General features: G+C 46.2%; 1 protein-coding gene across 2 annotated transcripts in view; it reads right to left on the reverse strand.

Moving 5' to 3' along the window:
- Positions 1-9,601: 9,601 nt before the first annotated feature.
- The window catches only part of xylb (xylulokinase homolog (H. influenzae)), a 37,877-nt gene continuing 29,978 nt past the window's right edge, over positions 9,602-17,500 (reverse strand). The window contains exon 19 of one of the 2 annotated variants that reach the window (XM_083678058.1): positions 9,602-9,724. In XM_083678058.1, coding sequence (XP_083534184.1) covers positions 9,656-9,724 — 69 coding nt within the window. In that variant the 3' untranslated portion in view covers positions 9,602-9,655. Of the gene's footprint in view, positions 9,725-12,189; positions 12,252-17,500 lie in introns of those variants that run through there. The other variant, XM_083678059.1, reaches the window with a different exon arrangement.

Consider the following 17,500-nt stretch of genomic DNA (forward strand, 5'->3'; position numbering starts at 1 on the left):
CTGAAACTCGATTCACTTTGATGCCGTTTTCTTGAATCTAGTTTGCGTGGCGTCATCCAATACTTTTAAATCCATTCAGGGGGGGAGCAAAGTGCCCACATACAGGGAGAAGGATTTAAAATAGAAATTCAGCAAGAGATAGCTGATCACCCCCGCTCTACCCACAGGGGGCAGTTCCACTCCACTGCATTGTTAACTGTTGTGTTTGTCTGTTAAACGGAAAAAACAAATATTCAATAACAGCTTGGAAAATGTCAATTATAATGTAATTTCTTGTTGACAAGATTACGATCATCTCTGTTTATCTCGACAGAAAATGAAAGCAATAAGGTGAAAGTTTATATTTTAGGAGCGGTGAATTGAAACCACTTATGCAGACATCCACTATTACACTGACTGAGAAGATGTACAGTGCATTTGGAAAGTATTACAGCCTTATTCTAAAATGGATTAAAATTTTGTTTTTTTCCCTCATCAATCTACACACAGTACCCCATAATGACAAACCCAAAACAGGTTTTTAGAAATGTTTGCTAATTTATTAAAAAATAAAACAACTGAAATATCACATTTACATAAGTATTCAGACCCTTTACTCAGTACTTTGTTGAAGCACCTTTGGCAGCGATTACAGCCTCAAGTCTTCTTGGGTATGACGCTACAAGCTTGACACACTTGTATTTTGGGAGTTTCTCCCATTCTTCTCTGCAGATCCTCTCAAGCTCTGTCAGGTTGGATGGGGAGCGTCGGTGCACAGATTGGGTTCAAGTCCGGGCTCTGGCTGGGCCACTCAAGGACATTCAGAGACTTGTCCTAAAGCCACTCCTGCGTTGTCTTGGCTGTGTGCTTGGGGTCGTTGTCCTGTTGGAAGGTGAACCTTCACCCCAGTCTGAAGTCCTGAGCGCTCTGGAGCAGGTTTTCATCAAGCATCTCTCTGTACTTTGCTCCGTTCATTTTCCCTCGATCCTGACTAGTCTCCCAGTCCCTGCCGCTGAAAAACATCCCCACAGCATGATGCTGACATCACCATGCTGCACCGTAGGGATGGTATTGGCCAAGTGATGAGCGGTGCCTGGTTTTCTCCAGACGTGACGAGGGGTGGTTGCTTGTTCTTCTCCTGTTTCTGCTCTCTCTACTCTAATCTATTACAGGGGATGGAAGGCACACCTGTCAAAGGACCTACTGGACTTGGAGGCTTGGAGCCCGGGATTGGTTACAGGCAACAGTAAAAGGTAACCCTAACCCTAACCCTAACCCTAACCCTAACCCTAACAGTAAAACTGGACCTACAGGGTCGCGATCCACGAAAGGACGACCAAGCCAGAGGCAGTTGACTGAGCACCAGGGCTGCAGGACTTCATCGGAGAGAGAGAGGGGAACCAACGCTAGCTACCACCTGTAGAGAGGGGAACCAACGCTAGCTACCACCTGTAGAGAGGGGAACCAACGCTAGCTACCACCTGTAGAGAGGGGAACCAACGCTAGCTACCACCTGTAGAGAGGGGAACCAACGCTAGCTACCACCTGTAGAGAGGGGAACCAACGCTAGCTACCACCTGTAGAGAGGGGAACCAACGCTAGCTACCACCTGTAGAGAGAGAACCAACGCTAGCTACCACCTGTAGAGAGGGGAACCAACGCTAGCTACCACCTGTAGAGAGGGGAACCAACGCTAGCTACCACCTGTAGAAGGAACAATCTTAACGGGTCGCCTATTGCGTGATTGTGGCGCCACTAACCGAACGCTTGCCTCCTGTTGTTTCCCTCCTAGCCACGCCGAAGCCGCCGCCGGGACCAAAACGGGATTGCCGCAATCGGAGAGAGAGAGGGAGATTCATAATCGCTACCGTCTGAAACGGGACAGTCATTTCCAGCCCTATAAATACAGTGAGTGTGTTCTAAATGAATATAAGCTGAGCACTTCTCCTGTCGCTTCACTGAGCCTGAACCAGCTGCCGGGACCCAGAAGAGATGCCGGCTCTGGCCTTTCCCCCGTGGCTATCAGTGCTGTCTTTCTTCTTATCACAATAATTGGGATGGTGTGGAAATTCTAAATGCTGATTCTTTGCCGTGTGACGTATTGCTGTGCTGAAGTGTGCCCGTTAGTGGGATGCAGTGTGAAAAGTCGAGGCTGTAGCCAATTGTGTGTCGTGTGGAGCAACTGACCCTTACCCAGTGAGCAGACAATTGTGGACCAGATCTAGTCTTATGGTGGCACATATAGCTGACTGCTGGAAATGGGCCAGCTCTGGTATGAGGAACGTGGCCCTAACACATTCCTGTAAGCTACTGGGCCATCTTTAGTCTGAGTGTGGTTGGGACCTGGGAGCCACATGCTGGCCAAGGTCTGGCTTTTTCATGGCAAAGATGAGGCTCAGGAATGGTAGCCACTTCTGACCTGGGGAACAAAGTTGTACCTGGGCCACATCTGAATGCCAGTAGAAACAGACGTAGGCCAGATCTGGGCGGTCATTACTCTGCTGGCAGGGTGGTCTATCAGAGAAGATACTACCTGTACTGTCTTCTTGAAAGAACCCTGCTGTCCTTATATAAGGGTAGAGATTTTCTGATGTCAGTTCTGACTTCCTCACACCTGTACTTTACACATGAATAGCCTTTTAGGAACAATGCAATTGAGTGCATGTCCTTGTAAACAAACAGAGAGCCAAGACTGTGATGTTTAATTTGAAAAACACATTGAGATACAAAGAGACACATTTGGATGCTTGAGTACTTGCTGTATGAGCAGTGTTCCGAACCCAGAGCCAAGCCTGATGCCAGAATATCTGCTCTGTAGTTCATTCATGCTTTGTGAGCGGTGGCCTCTCTCCAGCAGCAGTAACTCTTGTTAAGCTCTACTCCCTGATACTGACTTCAGTCACAACTGTGTAACTATAAGCAGCTCCTCTGAGCTGCCACACTGCTCTCTGTCCCAGGGTTAGCACATCAGAACCCAGGACAACCCAAGATGGCTGATGCCTCTCTCAGACAAAGGCCTTGTGAAACTACTGCTCTATCCTCTCCACACATCTTGTCAGGAGTTCAGGTGAGGTGATGGTCCATAAACCCCCAGTTGAGTTACAGATCCAAAATGGTGGTGCAGCGTTAACCACAGTAATAGTCTCGTTCCCAGACACTTCCGCCCAAATGCGCGAAACGCCTTGTGGACCAATGCATCAAACTTGGCCTTCATTAAGCCAATAGAAAGACAGTTGAAAATGGACGGTGCATCGCCATTGGCTTTACTTTGCGTCAATCATCTCCCACAGCACTTCCCTCCAGTGCTTGTCCACCACACATTACTGATTTGGAGCCATGCCTTGCAGCTGTGTGATTTGCTAAAAATAAATAGTAACAAATACTTGACTTTCACTCCCACTGAGGCCAGTTTGAGTCGTTGTTATTCCAGGATTATAATGTATGCGCTGTGAACAATATCCTGGGGATGAAGACATCCACAGTAACAGCAGCTGGTTTTAACACCAGACAGCATCACTACACCCCTAACAACAGAGCACAGTAATATTCAAGGAAAGGAACTTTAATACGGTCTGTAAACCCAAATACAAAGTCTCGAATACCAGGATTCTCATAGAGGAGGCATTTCAGTATGCACTAATTTCACCTCACATGACCAACTGAACATTCCTATGTGGGTTCACACCAGGGGAGGCTGGTGGAGAAAGGAATCGCAGGACGGGGTCATTTTAATGCATGGAATGGCATCAAACATATGCATGACAATCAGACCGTCCTCCGATTTCTACCGCCACCAGCCTCCCCTGGTTCACACATTCTCTCAGTTCTCTCTCCCCACAGCTGCTGCTGCTGCATTGTAATGAACTAAGGTTATTCGAGGTGTCCTCATTACATTCTGAGATGCTGCATACAGTGTGTTCCTCACATCCATGGGCAAGGTTTGTTGTTCGGCTTGAACTGATGATTTTGAATGAAAAGCTAATTATTACAATACCGTACAAACATCAGATATAATGCAGCTACTCAAACAGTTGGAGAGTGTCTCTTCCCTCCGAGCCACCATTCAAAGCTGCAGTGTGAGCGCTGTGTTTCCCACGCAGACACTGTGCTAGCCCGGCAAGAGATGTCACATAAGGATAGCTTCATTACCATAGCTTATACACTGTCCTCACATGAATTCCTGGCTGTCATTTTCATCCATACAGCATAAGTAATCTTTTAACACACACACACACACACACACACACACACACACACACACACACACACACACACACACACACACACACACCCACTAACAACTGCAACTGCCAACAAATAAGAAAAAAAAAGTATTCACACAAAACATTGTCTCCCACAGTGCATCCCTGTGCCTAAATGTGTTTTATCCTGGAGCGGGGAGGTAGGAGGGCTTTGTCACAATTCTTCACCATCTTTAATCCCAGCTATCTTTGTCCCTGACGCTTCCAGCTGTTGTGTTACAGGAATTAGTGTCAATAGAAACATCCCCTGGAAGAGCAGGCCTGTGTGTGTGTGTGTGTGTGTGTGTGTGTGTGTGTGTGTGTGTGTGAGCGACAGAGAGATAGAGAAAGAAAGAGATCTTGTGGTGCACAATGGCAGGTCAGAATAGATAAGGTCTTTAGGGCGCCATTCAGAATCAGAATCAGAATTCTTTTAGCCAAGTGTATTTGCACATACAGGAAATTGACTTGGTGAGGTTGGTGCATGGGACATAAAAAACAATAGCAAATATTGACAAGAAATTTAGTCAAATTTAAAATTTAAATTTATATTTATTCATTCATTCATTGCGCAGCACCACTATATTGGTTGGGGTAGCATGAGCATGGGCTTGTCGGTAGAAGGGGCATTCTTCTTTGTCTTATGATGACTGTTGGATAGATGATTCACTTACTTAAATAAATGTATTGTTGTAAGTCTCTTTGGATAAAGGCGTCTGCTAAATGCCATAAATGTAAAATGTTAAATGAAGTTTGACAGGGGAGGTGACAGAAACAGCATGGATTTCGAAGGTGGATATGGACAGGTGTCACAGGGGAAGGACATTATGTGACCACTTTGGCGAGATGAGGAGTCCTGTTTGACCAGAGAGTCTTGGGGAATGAGAAAAGGAGTAGGCATCAGAGAGGGCTGCCGGAGTAGCTGTGTTATCCGGTGTAATCCATGTCTCTGTGAGGGCAAGGAAGTGGAGGGACATAGGCGTAAGCTGAGATAGCCTCTGCTTTCCGGACCGCTGACTGGCAGTTCCAAAGTCCTCCCGTGACAGTGAGGTCGTGGTCAGTTGAGCATGGTGGGTAGATTAGATTGGAAGGGTTGCGAGAGGGGGTGTAGCGTCGATGTGTCCTCCTGATGGATGAAATAACAGGAATGGGGAGGAGGCACATTGTGATATTTGCCGGTATAGAGAGAGAGAGGGTTTGTGGGAAATACAAGATGTAGGTGGCACTCAGAGTCGTGAAAAAACAAAGTAGTAGAATAAAAATACTTAGTAGTTTGGTCTTCCTGTCAGGACTCCACAGACAGACTCCTTCGTCTTCGTGTCAGGAGGCTGTTGGCCTATTGGCAGGATAGCCACAGCAAAATAAACAGCTACCAACAGCACACTGACTTTAAACAAGACTAAACTAACTTACTTAGACTGGAGAATGGGCAGAAATACCAGATTAACTCATTCAGTGCAGAGGGTGATTGAAGTCACCCACATCTTTAACATTCTAGAATGCCAAGAGAGAAATGCATAAATTATGATGCTTCATTTTGTAGCCAATCAAAGTATTGTTGCTAGGTAAACACCACATGGAACACTTGGCACTCTAGGTGGTGAGTGTTCCGGAATTTTTTGGCAGTTGGTGAGTTCAAACCAGCTACGCCACCGAAAAGCTAGCAATTCGATGGCGCGGGTGGGGGTATTTCAACATGAGGAGTGAGTTTACATCCCAACTTTGTTAGACACAAGCAAACACATACAGTACCAGTGAAAAGTTTGGACACAAACTTGCCAAGAGTGTGCAAAGCTGTCATCAAAGCAAAAGGTGGCTTCTTTGAAGAATTTAAAATATAAAACATATTCTGGTTTGTTTAACACTTTTTTGTTTACTACATAATTCCATATGTGTTCCTTCATAGTTTTGATGTATTCAATATTAATCTACAATGTAGAAAATAATACAAATAAAGAAAAACCATTGAATGAGAAGGTGTCCCCAAACTTTTGACTGCTACTGTATATATAATGGTTCAATCGTTTGGTAGTGGAGGAGTTGGCTGACATTCAGGGGATTGTTGAGTTCTCAATTGCTACCTTCACGGTTGTTATATGCTGAACTGATGCAAGGAGGCACACTCTCTCACTCAATCACTCTCTCACACACACACAGACACACACACACACACACACACACACACACACACACACACATACACACACCACAGAAACTGCTTGTAGCTACAGTAGTATCACATTCATAACCAGACACTGTTGATACATTAAAAAAATAAAATACCCTGGAAGAGTTTGCAGACTATCTCCTCATACAAAGGGAATTGTCTTAATAAACAGACTCTTGGGCTACCGCCGAGATTCTGAGTTCAGCAGAGTAGCAGCTGCAGGGAAGAAGCTGTTCCTGAGCCTGTTGGTGCGGGAACGGAGACTACTGTACCGCCTCCCGGATGGGAGGAGGGCAAACAGTCCGTGGCTGGGGTGAGAGGTGTCCCTACTAATGCCTTGCAACCTCTGCAGACACCGCCTGCGCTGGAGGACCTCAATGGCAGTGAGGTGGGCGCCGGGGATGAACTCGTCTGACCTTCCTGAAGATTAAATCAGTTTAAATAAATAATCAAGTTTGCGTGGCGTCATGCAATACTTTTAAATCCATTCGGGGGGGGAACAAAGTGCCCACATACAGGGAGAAGGATTTAAAATTCAGCAAGAGATAGCTGATCACCCCCGCTCTACCCACAGGGGGCAGTTCCACTCCACTGCATTGTTAACTGTTGTGTTTGTCTGTTAAATGAAAAAAACAAAGATTGAAAATGTCAATTATAATGTCATTTCTTGTTGACAAGGTTACAATCATCTCTGTTTATCTCGACAGAAACGGAAAGCAATAAGCTGAAAGTTTATATTTTAGGAGCAGTGAATTGAAACCACTTATGCAGACATCCGCTATTACATTGATTGAGACGATGTATGGGAACAGTGGTACTGTATGTCTTCCCTGTGTTATCTGGAAGGTTATTTGGGTGAAGACACTAACACAGTAGCTGTAGTGTGTTCCTATTATAAAGTAGCACTGCCTCAGGAGAAGTAACACTATCAGTTAGAGATGTGAGGAGTCAAAGAAAAGAAAAGTCCAAAACAACCCTTATATGGCCAAGAGCCGTTAAGAGACAGAAACCCTCCTTGGCTTCTGGGAAATCAATCTAGCTCCAGAATCATCAGCTGCTAATCGATGAGAAATTCTCCCTGAAAGCCTAGTCTCAAGAGCACCCAATTCCCCCATATCTACCCCATCTCTCCATCTCTCCCTTTTCCTCCATCTTTCTCCCATCCCTCCATCTCTCCCTCCAGCTGACTGCTCATTACCATTCAGTCTCACATCCAGTGCCCTCCGTAAGTAATGGGACGTAAGTAATGGGACAGTGAAGCATTTTTTTCTTCTTTTGGCTCTGTACTACAGGCAGTTATTGGATGCAAAGGACTGTCTACCAAATACTAAACACGAGTGCTACATTTGGACATTATGTGACAGGTTGGGCAGCCACTCTCCACCTGTGAACAGTTAGTTATTACCTGTGATTCTCCATATAACCTGTGTGCACCTGTTGCTCTGCGTCTGTGGTCACCTGACTCCCTTCCCGTTTGTGCCAGAGGTATTTGTAGGCCACTGCGTACAACAGTGCTGTGCTGTTTCCCACCGCCGAGGTAAGAGATTTCCTGACGCGCTGTAGACTGTCATCGCCGAGTGGAGTAACTGATGCGTGCAACTGGCGGTGGTCTGTCAGAACGCTAGCTGCTGTTCTGCCTTCTGTAGAACTCGCTTTCCCTCCAAGTTCGCCTCAGTAACTGTTAGCGTAGTTGTTCTGGGGTTTGTTTTCGTTTGTCTCATCAGGTACATTGCTATCTACCCGCTGTTTTGGACTTTTCTTTTCTTTTGGGTGCAATTCCCAAGGTAGTGTTGTCTGGTGTTGGTTGCTCAACCACATGCACCCTCCCATTTCATTTATATGAATTTGTCCTGTTCTATTTGGTGCTCTGAAATAGGGACCATCTTTAGTGTTATTTCTTTAGTGTTATTTCTTAACAAACCAACATGTACAAAAATACCGTGAAATAAAAGCTGACTAGAACCACATTGATCTCAAATATACTCTCTTGTAGTGTAGTCAAAAGAAAAGCACTCTATCTAGCCCTCATTAAAGACTGTCTCTGTCTCCTTTCCACATCCGTCTGTGGTAGTCAACACAGTAATGACTCGGGTTGTTGTCCTAGAAATGGCTTTTATTCACATCTAGGTTGAAGATCACAGCTGTCACCACCCACAGTAACACCACTGCATTGTTAGTAAAACTGTAGATCCATTAGTTCAACACTCACAAGGGACACCAGTCACTACTTTCAGTTGAGAGGTAAAGTCTTCCAGTCTTATTTTCTCATTTCTACATTTGAGGCTTATTTTACTGGCAGGTATATTGATGACCACATTATACAAACTGTATTAAAAAAAAAAACTTCAATGGTGAGATTGCAGAACAAATCAAAAGGTTGGAATTAAGGCTGATTATACTGGCAGGTATATTGATGAGGACATGATACAAAACTGTATGAAGAAAAACTGGTGAGGTTGTAGAACAAACCAAGAGGCTGGAGACACTTCGAAAGCACACTTCTGTCCCATTCCTGCTCATCTGCTCAAAAAAACTTCAATGGTGAGATTGCAGAACAAACTTGGAGTTGTGAGGGTGAGGTAAGGTCTTCCATAGCACTCTGGAAAGGTAAGGTCTTCCATAGCACTCTGGAGAGGTAAGGTCTTCCATAGCACTCTGGAGAGGTAAGGTCTTCCATAGCACTCTGGTATTCCAAACAGGTCACACTCACTAAATACACATTGAAATGATCATGAAATGATGGTAGAGCTTGGTCAGGGACTGGCACACACAATAAGGAACGTGCTTGCTCCTTTGTTGACTGTTTTTCCACAATCATTGATGAAGAAAACCAATATACAGTAAATACACAATCAATGATTCAGTTTACTCAGTCAACAGAACTAGACATTGATGAGGCTGAGAGCAAAAACAACAAATAAACAAAATCAAAATGTTGTGGCTTCGCGTGTGACCAAAAACCGTGAAACAGTAAGCCTACAGGAAAAAACAATGCCTTGTTTTATACACAGGCCACAACATACTGTATGTTTTGCTCTCAGTCTGCTTAGACCTTGTTTCCAATGGTAACCATTTTGACCGATATTGTTATTTTTACAGAAACAAAGCAGCGCTCTTTATTTTCCCATTTCAACATTTGAGGCTGATTACACTGGCAGGTATATTGATGAGGACATGATACAAAACTGTTTAAAAAAAACTAAAAAAAAAAACTGGTGAGGTTGTAGAACAAACCAAGAGGCTGGAGACACTTGACGGTGTTCAGTCGTCATGGCGCTGTTTCCAGGAGCACTTTCTCCTCCAGCGCTGCGTAGCGCCGCAACAGAGGATCAAACACCTGAGAAACACACACACACACACACACACACACACACACACACACACACACACACACACACACACACACACACACACACACACACACACACACACACACACACACACACACACACACACACACACACACACACACACAATACAGTGAGATCAGTGTGTGTGTGTGTGTGTGTGTAAAGAGGGCACAGTGGATGATCAGCAATCTGACAACAGGCTATTCCTCCCCCGGGGTTTACCTCACGCTGTCTGCCCTGCTGTCCTGCTTCCCCACACTAGACACTTAGAGACTTACTCTCTTCTCCATTGTTATTGATTGAGTCTTCAACTCCAAAGCAAAGCAAGGTTGTCATCGCTCAGTGAGAAATCTTTTATTCTCGAGGCTTTAGACCGAGGGTGAGGCAGGCTGCTTTGAACAGGACTACAAACATTCAAGATAAATAGCAAACTTATCAATAAATGAGAACTTCAAAAAGGTGTCAGGCTGCTATTCAGAGATGCCCTCGCTTCCAAGAAAATCTCACTTTTAACCATATCAACGACTTTGTGATCAACATCACAAACACAAGGAGAAGCAACATTGCGTACTACTTGAACACTCCGATCAAATTCCTATTTGGTAAGAGTCAAACATGTATTAGACTGAACATAATCTGAAGAGTTCAAATGAAACTGAATTGTGAAATTCTGTTTCTGGAAGACGAATTGTGTCTTTCTCTCCAGTGTAACTGGAGGGATATTGATGGCATGGCAACAGTGTAATACCTACTGTGCTTCAGTAACATAAAGCACAGGGAGTATGTAATGTTATCCTGCCTGATACACACAGAATAGAATGCATGGAATATGAACCCCATCCACTACAAAGCCTTATTCATATTCACAGACCCCAGTGCAGACGCAAGAGATGTAAATTGGACCAGCAAGACAAGAGAGGGCTTAATTGGTGAAGAGGCAGTTTCTAGTCTTAACCAAAGGCCAGGAGGATACAGAACACTTCACACAGCACTGGCTGCCCTTATTGGTGCAGGAGCTGAAGACAATGGACCAGTCACAGATCAGAACATAAGTAGCTCTCAACCTGTACAGCTCAATTACCTGTGTAACAATACTGTATTACAAACTGTTGTCACAGTAAACTGTAATCTCGTCACTGAGAGAAGGAGAAGATGAAGATGTGATTTCCATTGCCAGGCTGTACCCATCCCTGTGAGAATAGCCTTCTTAACTGGGGGGGTCAATTAGATCTCACTGCATTCTATACTATCACAGAAGCCTATGCTGTATGCATATCCAATAGTCCCCAGGTGTATTGTAAAAAAAAAAAAAAAAGAAGGACATATATTAGGCTTTACAGTCTACAATAAACAGGATACCTGCATACTGATTTATTCTCCCTACAAACTGTGTAAGTTTAGATAGATAGATAAATAGATAGGTACTTTATTGATCCCGAGGAGAAATTCAGGCGTTACAGCAGCTCACATCACAAACAGCAACAACAACAACAAAATGAAGTGACAATAGAATAATAGAATAAAAAATAAAATAGCCGTCTGAAGTCTTATTGCACAGTCTGTTAACAATCCCTAAACCAGATCTGACATGTATCCATAGCATCAGCATGCCAGCAGACAGTGTTAAAGTATCCCATTTCAGTATTCATCCAATCTCTTTTATAGTCCTGAGACCGAGGGGAGTGTGGTACACGTTCTCACGCCTCACCGTTTCCTGCAACCTAGGAAGCTGTCATAAATAGTCTCCTGCAGAGAGGGAGGGTGTTGGCGGGTTGCATAAAAGCTGCAATGAGCAGTAATCCAGTATGATTAATGCCTCCTGCTCTTAAATAGGTTGGCTGTGAAGCCCTGACAGCTAAACGCATCTCCTCACAATAGGGCCTGAAAGGTGATCTGCAGTCAATTTCCACTGGGGCATACATAATATAGAGCAGAGCACACACACACACGCATACACGCACAAACACACACACACACACGCATACACGCACAAACACACACACACGCACACACACACACGCACACACATCTCCCCCTACCCCACGCTGCATAACCAGATCAGGAGCTTGTACAAAGGCCACATTGTGGGTGAACAATAACAATATCCATGTGCAATGTATTGTGAAAGCAAGTGAGACAGGCGTAGCTTTAAGCTTACATGATGTACTCCACCGAGTGCCAAAGTGATTTCAAATGTTCTTCTGCAGACACAAAGAAATGTCACAGGTACTGTACATGCAGTTCCTTCTCGCATCTTTCAACTGTGACAATGGTGTTCACGTGTTCTTTGACTGAAGAGAGAGAGAGAGAGACGCTCGTCGTGAGTGTGGCCTGGAGCTGGTATGTAAAGAAAGGCAGACATGCAAAGAAAGGCTTGTTTCATTAGATATCAAAGCAGCCATTCCTGTCACAATACAGTGTTCTCTGAGGTGCCATCTTCTGTCGCCTGGGCCTGCAGTATCAAGGACGGAGATGAAACATGCCTGAATATCACAGCTCTCTGCTGCAGGCCGACTGTGTGGAGAGACAGAGGACACATCGTTACAATGTCACACGTGACGATAGGAGGCCAGAGGACAGACAACACCCTTCTCCTCCATACAGGAGTGAACTCAACCCTGTCAAGAACATTGTCATTAACTGAGTGTACAGTCAGGCAGTCCAACTCCTGCTCTCTCAATCAAGACTGATCTTCTTATTTCGTGCCCTGCAGGAACTCTTCGCTGTGCTGCACCGTGTGTTTAATAACAAGTGGTGCAATTCCTCGTTGTTATTTATGAGTCATGGTGAATAACGGAAGAGTACCTCATGAAGAGACAAAACATCTCCTCAGTAAACATTTAGCAACACATACTGGGACAAACCAAGGGACAAACCAAGGGACAAACCAAGGGATAAACCAAGGAAACATACCGGTAATGTCATCTTATTTTTATATGGACGCATTTTGCAATTCATATTCATGCTGTTCTGTAGAGCCCCGTCCCTAAAAAACTGTTTGAAATAAGAGAAATAAAGGTGTATTTTAGATCTCATCTCATCCCATCCCATCCCATCCCATCCCATCCCATCCCATCCCATCCCATCCCAAAGCCACTGAGAGACCCCCCACTGTCTTCTAGACTCTAAACAGGACTGATAACTAAAACACATAGACTGTCATTCCTGAGTTCATCATTAGAATTATGAATATATTTTCTTTGATTACATGATGAGAGAGATTCTGATATGTCACACCCTCCTGGGACAGTCACTATGGTAATAAGCCTTTGTTGGAATGTCTGAATGAAGAAAAAATATATATTATATATATATATTCCCAGAATCCTTCACTTCACAAGGAGACTGACAGTCATTGGACTGTAATGTTTGTGTTTCTGTCAAACCCCAAATGAAGAAACAGCAAGTGTCTCACTCACACCTGTCACTCACACTCACATTCACGCTCACACTCGCACACACACACACACACCCTTCCCTTCAGCCTCACACTGGTGCGGAAGGGGAGTAGAGAAAAACAATTTAATGAAAGAAAAGCAGCAACAACCATGATTATGATGTTTGCCATTGAGCTGTCACGGCCTGCCTCATGCATATTCATCAAGGTTGGAGTTTAGGCCCAACTCTGTCTTACCTCACTCCTGAAACACAGTGGCTGCGCTTCCTGCCGCTTGTTTCATTGTTTACAGAATACACCTGTCAATCTGTTGACACACGAGGACGTACCGTAGGCTAACTAGAGTAGCTACCTGCCCTGCATCACCACACAGGGCCCACTCGAACTTTATTTTACCCTGCAGACAGGACTGACATTGATTGGACATGTCAAGTGATTGCTGGAGATGTTTAGGCTGTGTGCATTTACATTTACATTTACATTTATGGCATTTAGCAGACGCCTTTATCCAAAGCGACTTACAACAAATACATTTGTTTAAGTAAGTGAATCATCTATTCAACAGTCATCATAAGACAAAGTAATCAATGCTCACACCAAGGGCCATTGGCAGACGTAATGCTTTTAAAAAAATAATTAAAAAAATAAATAATAATAATTAACAGGAGAGAACTTGTACAAGGGGGGAAGTGAGGGTGAAGAGGTCTCAAGGGTTGGGGTTAGGGTTAGTACAGGGAGGGTAGTGGGGGTGAAGAGGTCTCTAGGGTTGGGGTTAGGGTTAGTACAGGGAGGGTAGTGGGGGTGAAGAGGTCTCAAGGGTTGGGGTTAGGGTTAGTACAGGGAGGGTAGTGGGGGTGAAGAGGTCTCAAGGGTTGGGGTTAGGGTTAGTACAGGGAGGGTAGTGGGGGTGAAGAGGTCTCAAGGGTTGGGGTTAGGGTTAGTACAGGGAGGGTAGTGAGGGTGAAGAGGTCTCAAGGGTTGGGGTTAGGGTTAGTACAGGGGGGTAGTGGGGGTGAAGAGGTCTCTAGGGTTGGGGTTAGGGTTAGTACAGGGAGGGTAGTGGGGGTGAAGAGGTCTCAAGGGTTGGGGTTAGGGTTAGTACAGGGGGGTAGTGGGGGTGAAGAGGTCTCTAGGGTTGGGGTTAGGGTTAGTACAGGCAGGGTAGTGGGGGTGAAGAGGTCTCAAGGGTTGGGGTTAGGGTTAGTACAGGGGGGTAGTGGGGGTGAAGAGGTCTCTAGGGTTGGGGTTAGGGTTAGTACAGGGAGGGTAGTGGGGGTGAAGAGGTCTCAAGGGTTGGGGTTAGGGTTAGTACAGGGAGGGTAGTGGGGGTGAAGAGGTCTCTAGGGTTGGGGTTAGGGTTAGTACAGGGAGGGTAGTGAGGGTGAAGAGGTCTCAAGGGTTGGGGTTAGGGTTAGTACAGGGAGGGTAGTGGGGGTGAAGAGGTCTCAAGGGTTGGGGTTAGGGTTAGTACAGGGAGGGTAGTGGGGATGAAGAGGTCTCAAGGGTTGGGGTTAGGGTTAGTACAGGGAGGGTAGTGGGGGTGAAGAGGTCTCAAGGGTTGGGGTTAGGGTTAGTACAGGGAGGGTAGTGGGGATGAAGAGGTCTCAAGGGTTGGGGTTAGGGTTAGTACAGGGAGGGTAGTGGGGATGAAGAGGTCTCAAGGGTTGGGGTTAGGGTTAGTACAGGGAGGGTAGTGGGGATGAAGAGGTCTCAAGGGTTGGGGTTAGGGTTAGTACAGGGAGGGTAGTGAGGGTGAAGAGGTCTCTAGGGTTGGGGTTAGGGTTAGTACAGGGAGGGTAGTGGGGGTGAAGAGGTCTTAGGAAGGACTGTTAAGATGTACTGTGGATGACACTGTGTGGTCATCACCAGTTAAGGCAATCCTGCTGTTTCACCTTCATGTTCTGGTCACGTTCTCATGTTCTGGTCACGTTCTCATGTTCTGGTCACGTTCTCATGTTCTGGTAATCACGTTCTCATGTTCTGGTCACGTTCTCATGTTCTGGTCGGCGTTCAATTGAATGAATAATAATAATAATATATATATATATTTTTTTTAAATTGGCTTCTGGCATTACGACTGCCAATGGCCCCTGGTGTGAGCATTGATTACTTTGTCTTATGATGACTGTTGGATAGATGATTCACTTACCTAAACAAATGTATTTGTTGTAAGTCGCTTTGCATAAAGGCGTCTGCTAAATGCCGTAAATGTAAATGTAAAATGTAAATGTTCATTGTGAGCAGCATAACCACAATATGACAGTACTGGTGTTATGGGTCATAGCTGTATTCAATGAAGTAGAAATATATTTTCTTTCTCTCTGTGATTTCTATCATTATGAAATGATGGACTGAAGAAGAAGACGAGATGTTGAAGATGACTACCAGAAGCATTGTGATTGGTTGGTCGGCTAATAAGAGGTCACGCTATTGACCTCAGCCAGTTACATCACTCAGCTCCCAATCAGCACATGAATAGATCCCTCCAGTCTGCCTGAGACCATTAACAACACTGCCCTACACTGAACTACAGTTACCCTCAGAGTTTGATCAAACAGGCCACGAGAACCCTCTCCCTCTCAGCTCTGAGACGGCCTTGTAGATTGATGTCATAAAATGTCCTTTGGATTTCACAGCTCACACACACACACACACACACGCACACATGGACACACACACACACACACACACAGACACAGACACAGACACGCGCACGCGCACGCGCACAGACACAGACACAGACACAGGCACAGGCACAGGCACAGGCACAGGCACAGGCACAGGCACAGGCACAGGCACAGGCACAGGCACAGGCACAGGCACAGGCACAGGCACACGCACACGCACACGCACACGCACACACAGACACAGACACAGACACACACACACACACACACACACACACACACACACACACAGGCCTATTTGTGTTAAAGAACATGTCCTCTAATTAGCGGGCTAATCCTCCAGTCGTCTCCCTCTACGCGCCCAGACGTTCAGCTGCCGCCTGTATTCCTTGTCCCTGAAACACCTCTGTGTGATTCTCAGACGGTCGGATGGGCCGGCATGTCATTCACTTTTACAATCCCTCCACCCAAAAGGGATGAAGCATTTAATGAAGAAGCAGTGACCCATCGAAGTAGGCCACTGTGCAGCCTCTGTGCCTGGAGCGAGAGGGAGCAGAGTTCAGTGTCTGGAGCAACTCAACTCACCCGCTGGCCGTCTCTAACTCAGTCTCCCTGTGACGCTGGCCTCTCTAACTCAGTCTCCCTGTGACGCTGGCCTCTCTAACTCAGTCTCCCTGTGACGCTGGCCGTCTCTAACTCAGTCTCCCTGTGACGCTGGCCTCTCTAACTCAGTCTCCCTGTGACGCTGGCCTCTCTAACTCAGTCTCCCTGTGACGCTGGCCTCTCTAACTCAGTCTCCCTGTGAGGCTGGCCGTCTCTAACTCAGTCTCCCTGTGACCCTGGCCTCTCTAACTCAGTCCCCCTGTGACGCTGGCCTCTCTAACTCAGTCTCCCTGTGAGGCTGGCCTCTCTAACTCAGTCTCCCTGTGACGCTGGCCTCTCTAACTCAGTCTCCCTGTGACGCTGGCCGTCTCTAACTCAGTCTCCCTGTGACGCTGGCCGTCTCTAACTCAGTCTCCCTGTGACGCTGGCCGTCTCTAACTCAGTCTCCCTGTGACGCTGGCCTCTCTAACTCAGTCTCCCTGTGACGCTGGCCTCTCTAACTCAGTCTCCCTGTGACGCTGGCCGTCTCTAACTCAGTCTCCCTGTGACGCTGGCCTCTCTAACTCAGTCTCCCTGTGAGGCTGGCCGTCTCTAACTCAGTCTCCCTGTGACCCTGGCCTCTCTAACTCAGTCTCCCTGTGACGCTGGCCTCTCTAACTCAGTCTCCCTGTGAGGCTGGCCGTCTCTAACTCAGTCTCCCTGTGACGCTGGCCTCTCTAACTCAGTCTCCCTGTGACGCTGGCCTCTCTAACTCAGTCTCCCTGTGAGGCTGGCCGTCTCTAACTCAGTCTCCCTGTGACCCTGGCCTCTCTAACTCAGTCTCCCTGACGCTGGCCGTCTCTAACTCAGTCTCCCTGTGACCCTGGCCTCTCTAACTCAGTCTCCCTGTGACGCTGGCCTCTCTAACTCAGTCTCCCTGTGAGGCTGGCCGTCTCTAACTCAGTCTCCCTGTGACGCTGGCCTCTCTAACTCAGTCTCCCTGTGACGCTGGCCTCTCTAACTCAGTCTCCCTGTGAGGCTGGCCGTCTCTAACTCAGTCTCCCTGTGACGCTGGCCTCTCTAACTCAGTCTCCCTGTGACGCTGGCCTCTCTAACTCAGTCTCCCTGTGAGGCTGGCCGTCTCTAACTCAGTCTCC

This window comes from Argentina silus (assembly GCF_951799395.1).
Source record: "Argentina silus genome assembly, chromosome: 1".
NCBI lineage: Eukaryota > Metazoa > Chordata > Actinopteri > Argentiniformes > Argentinidae > Argentina > Argentina silus.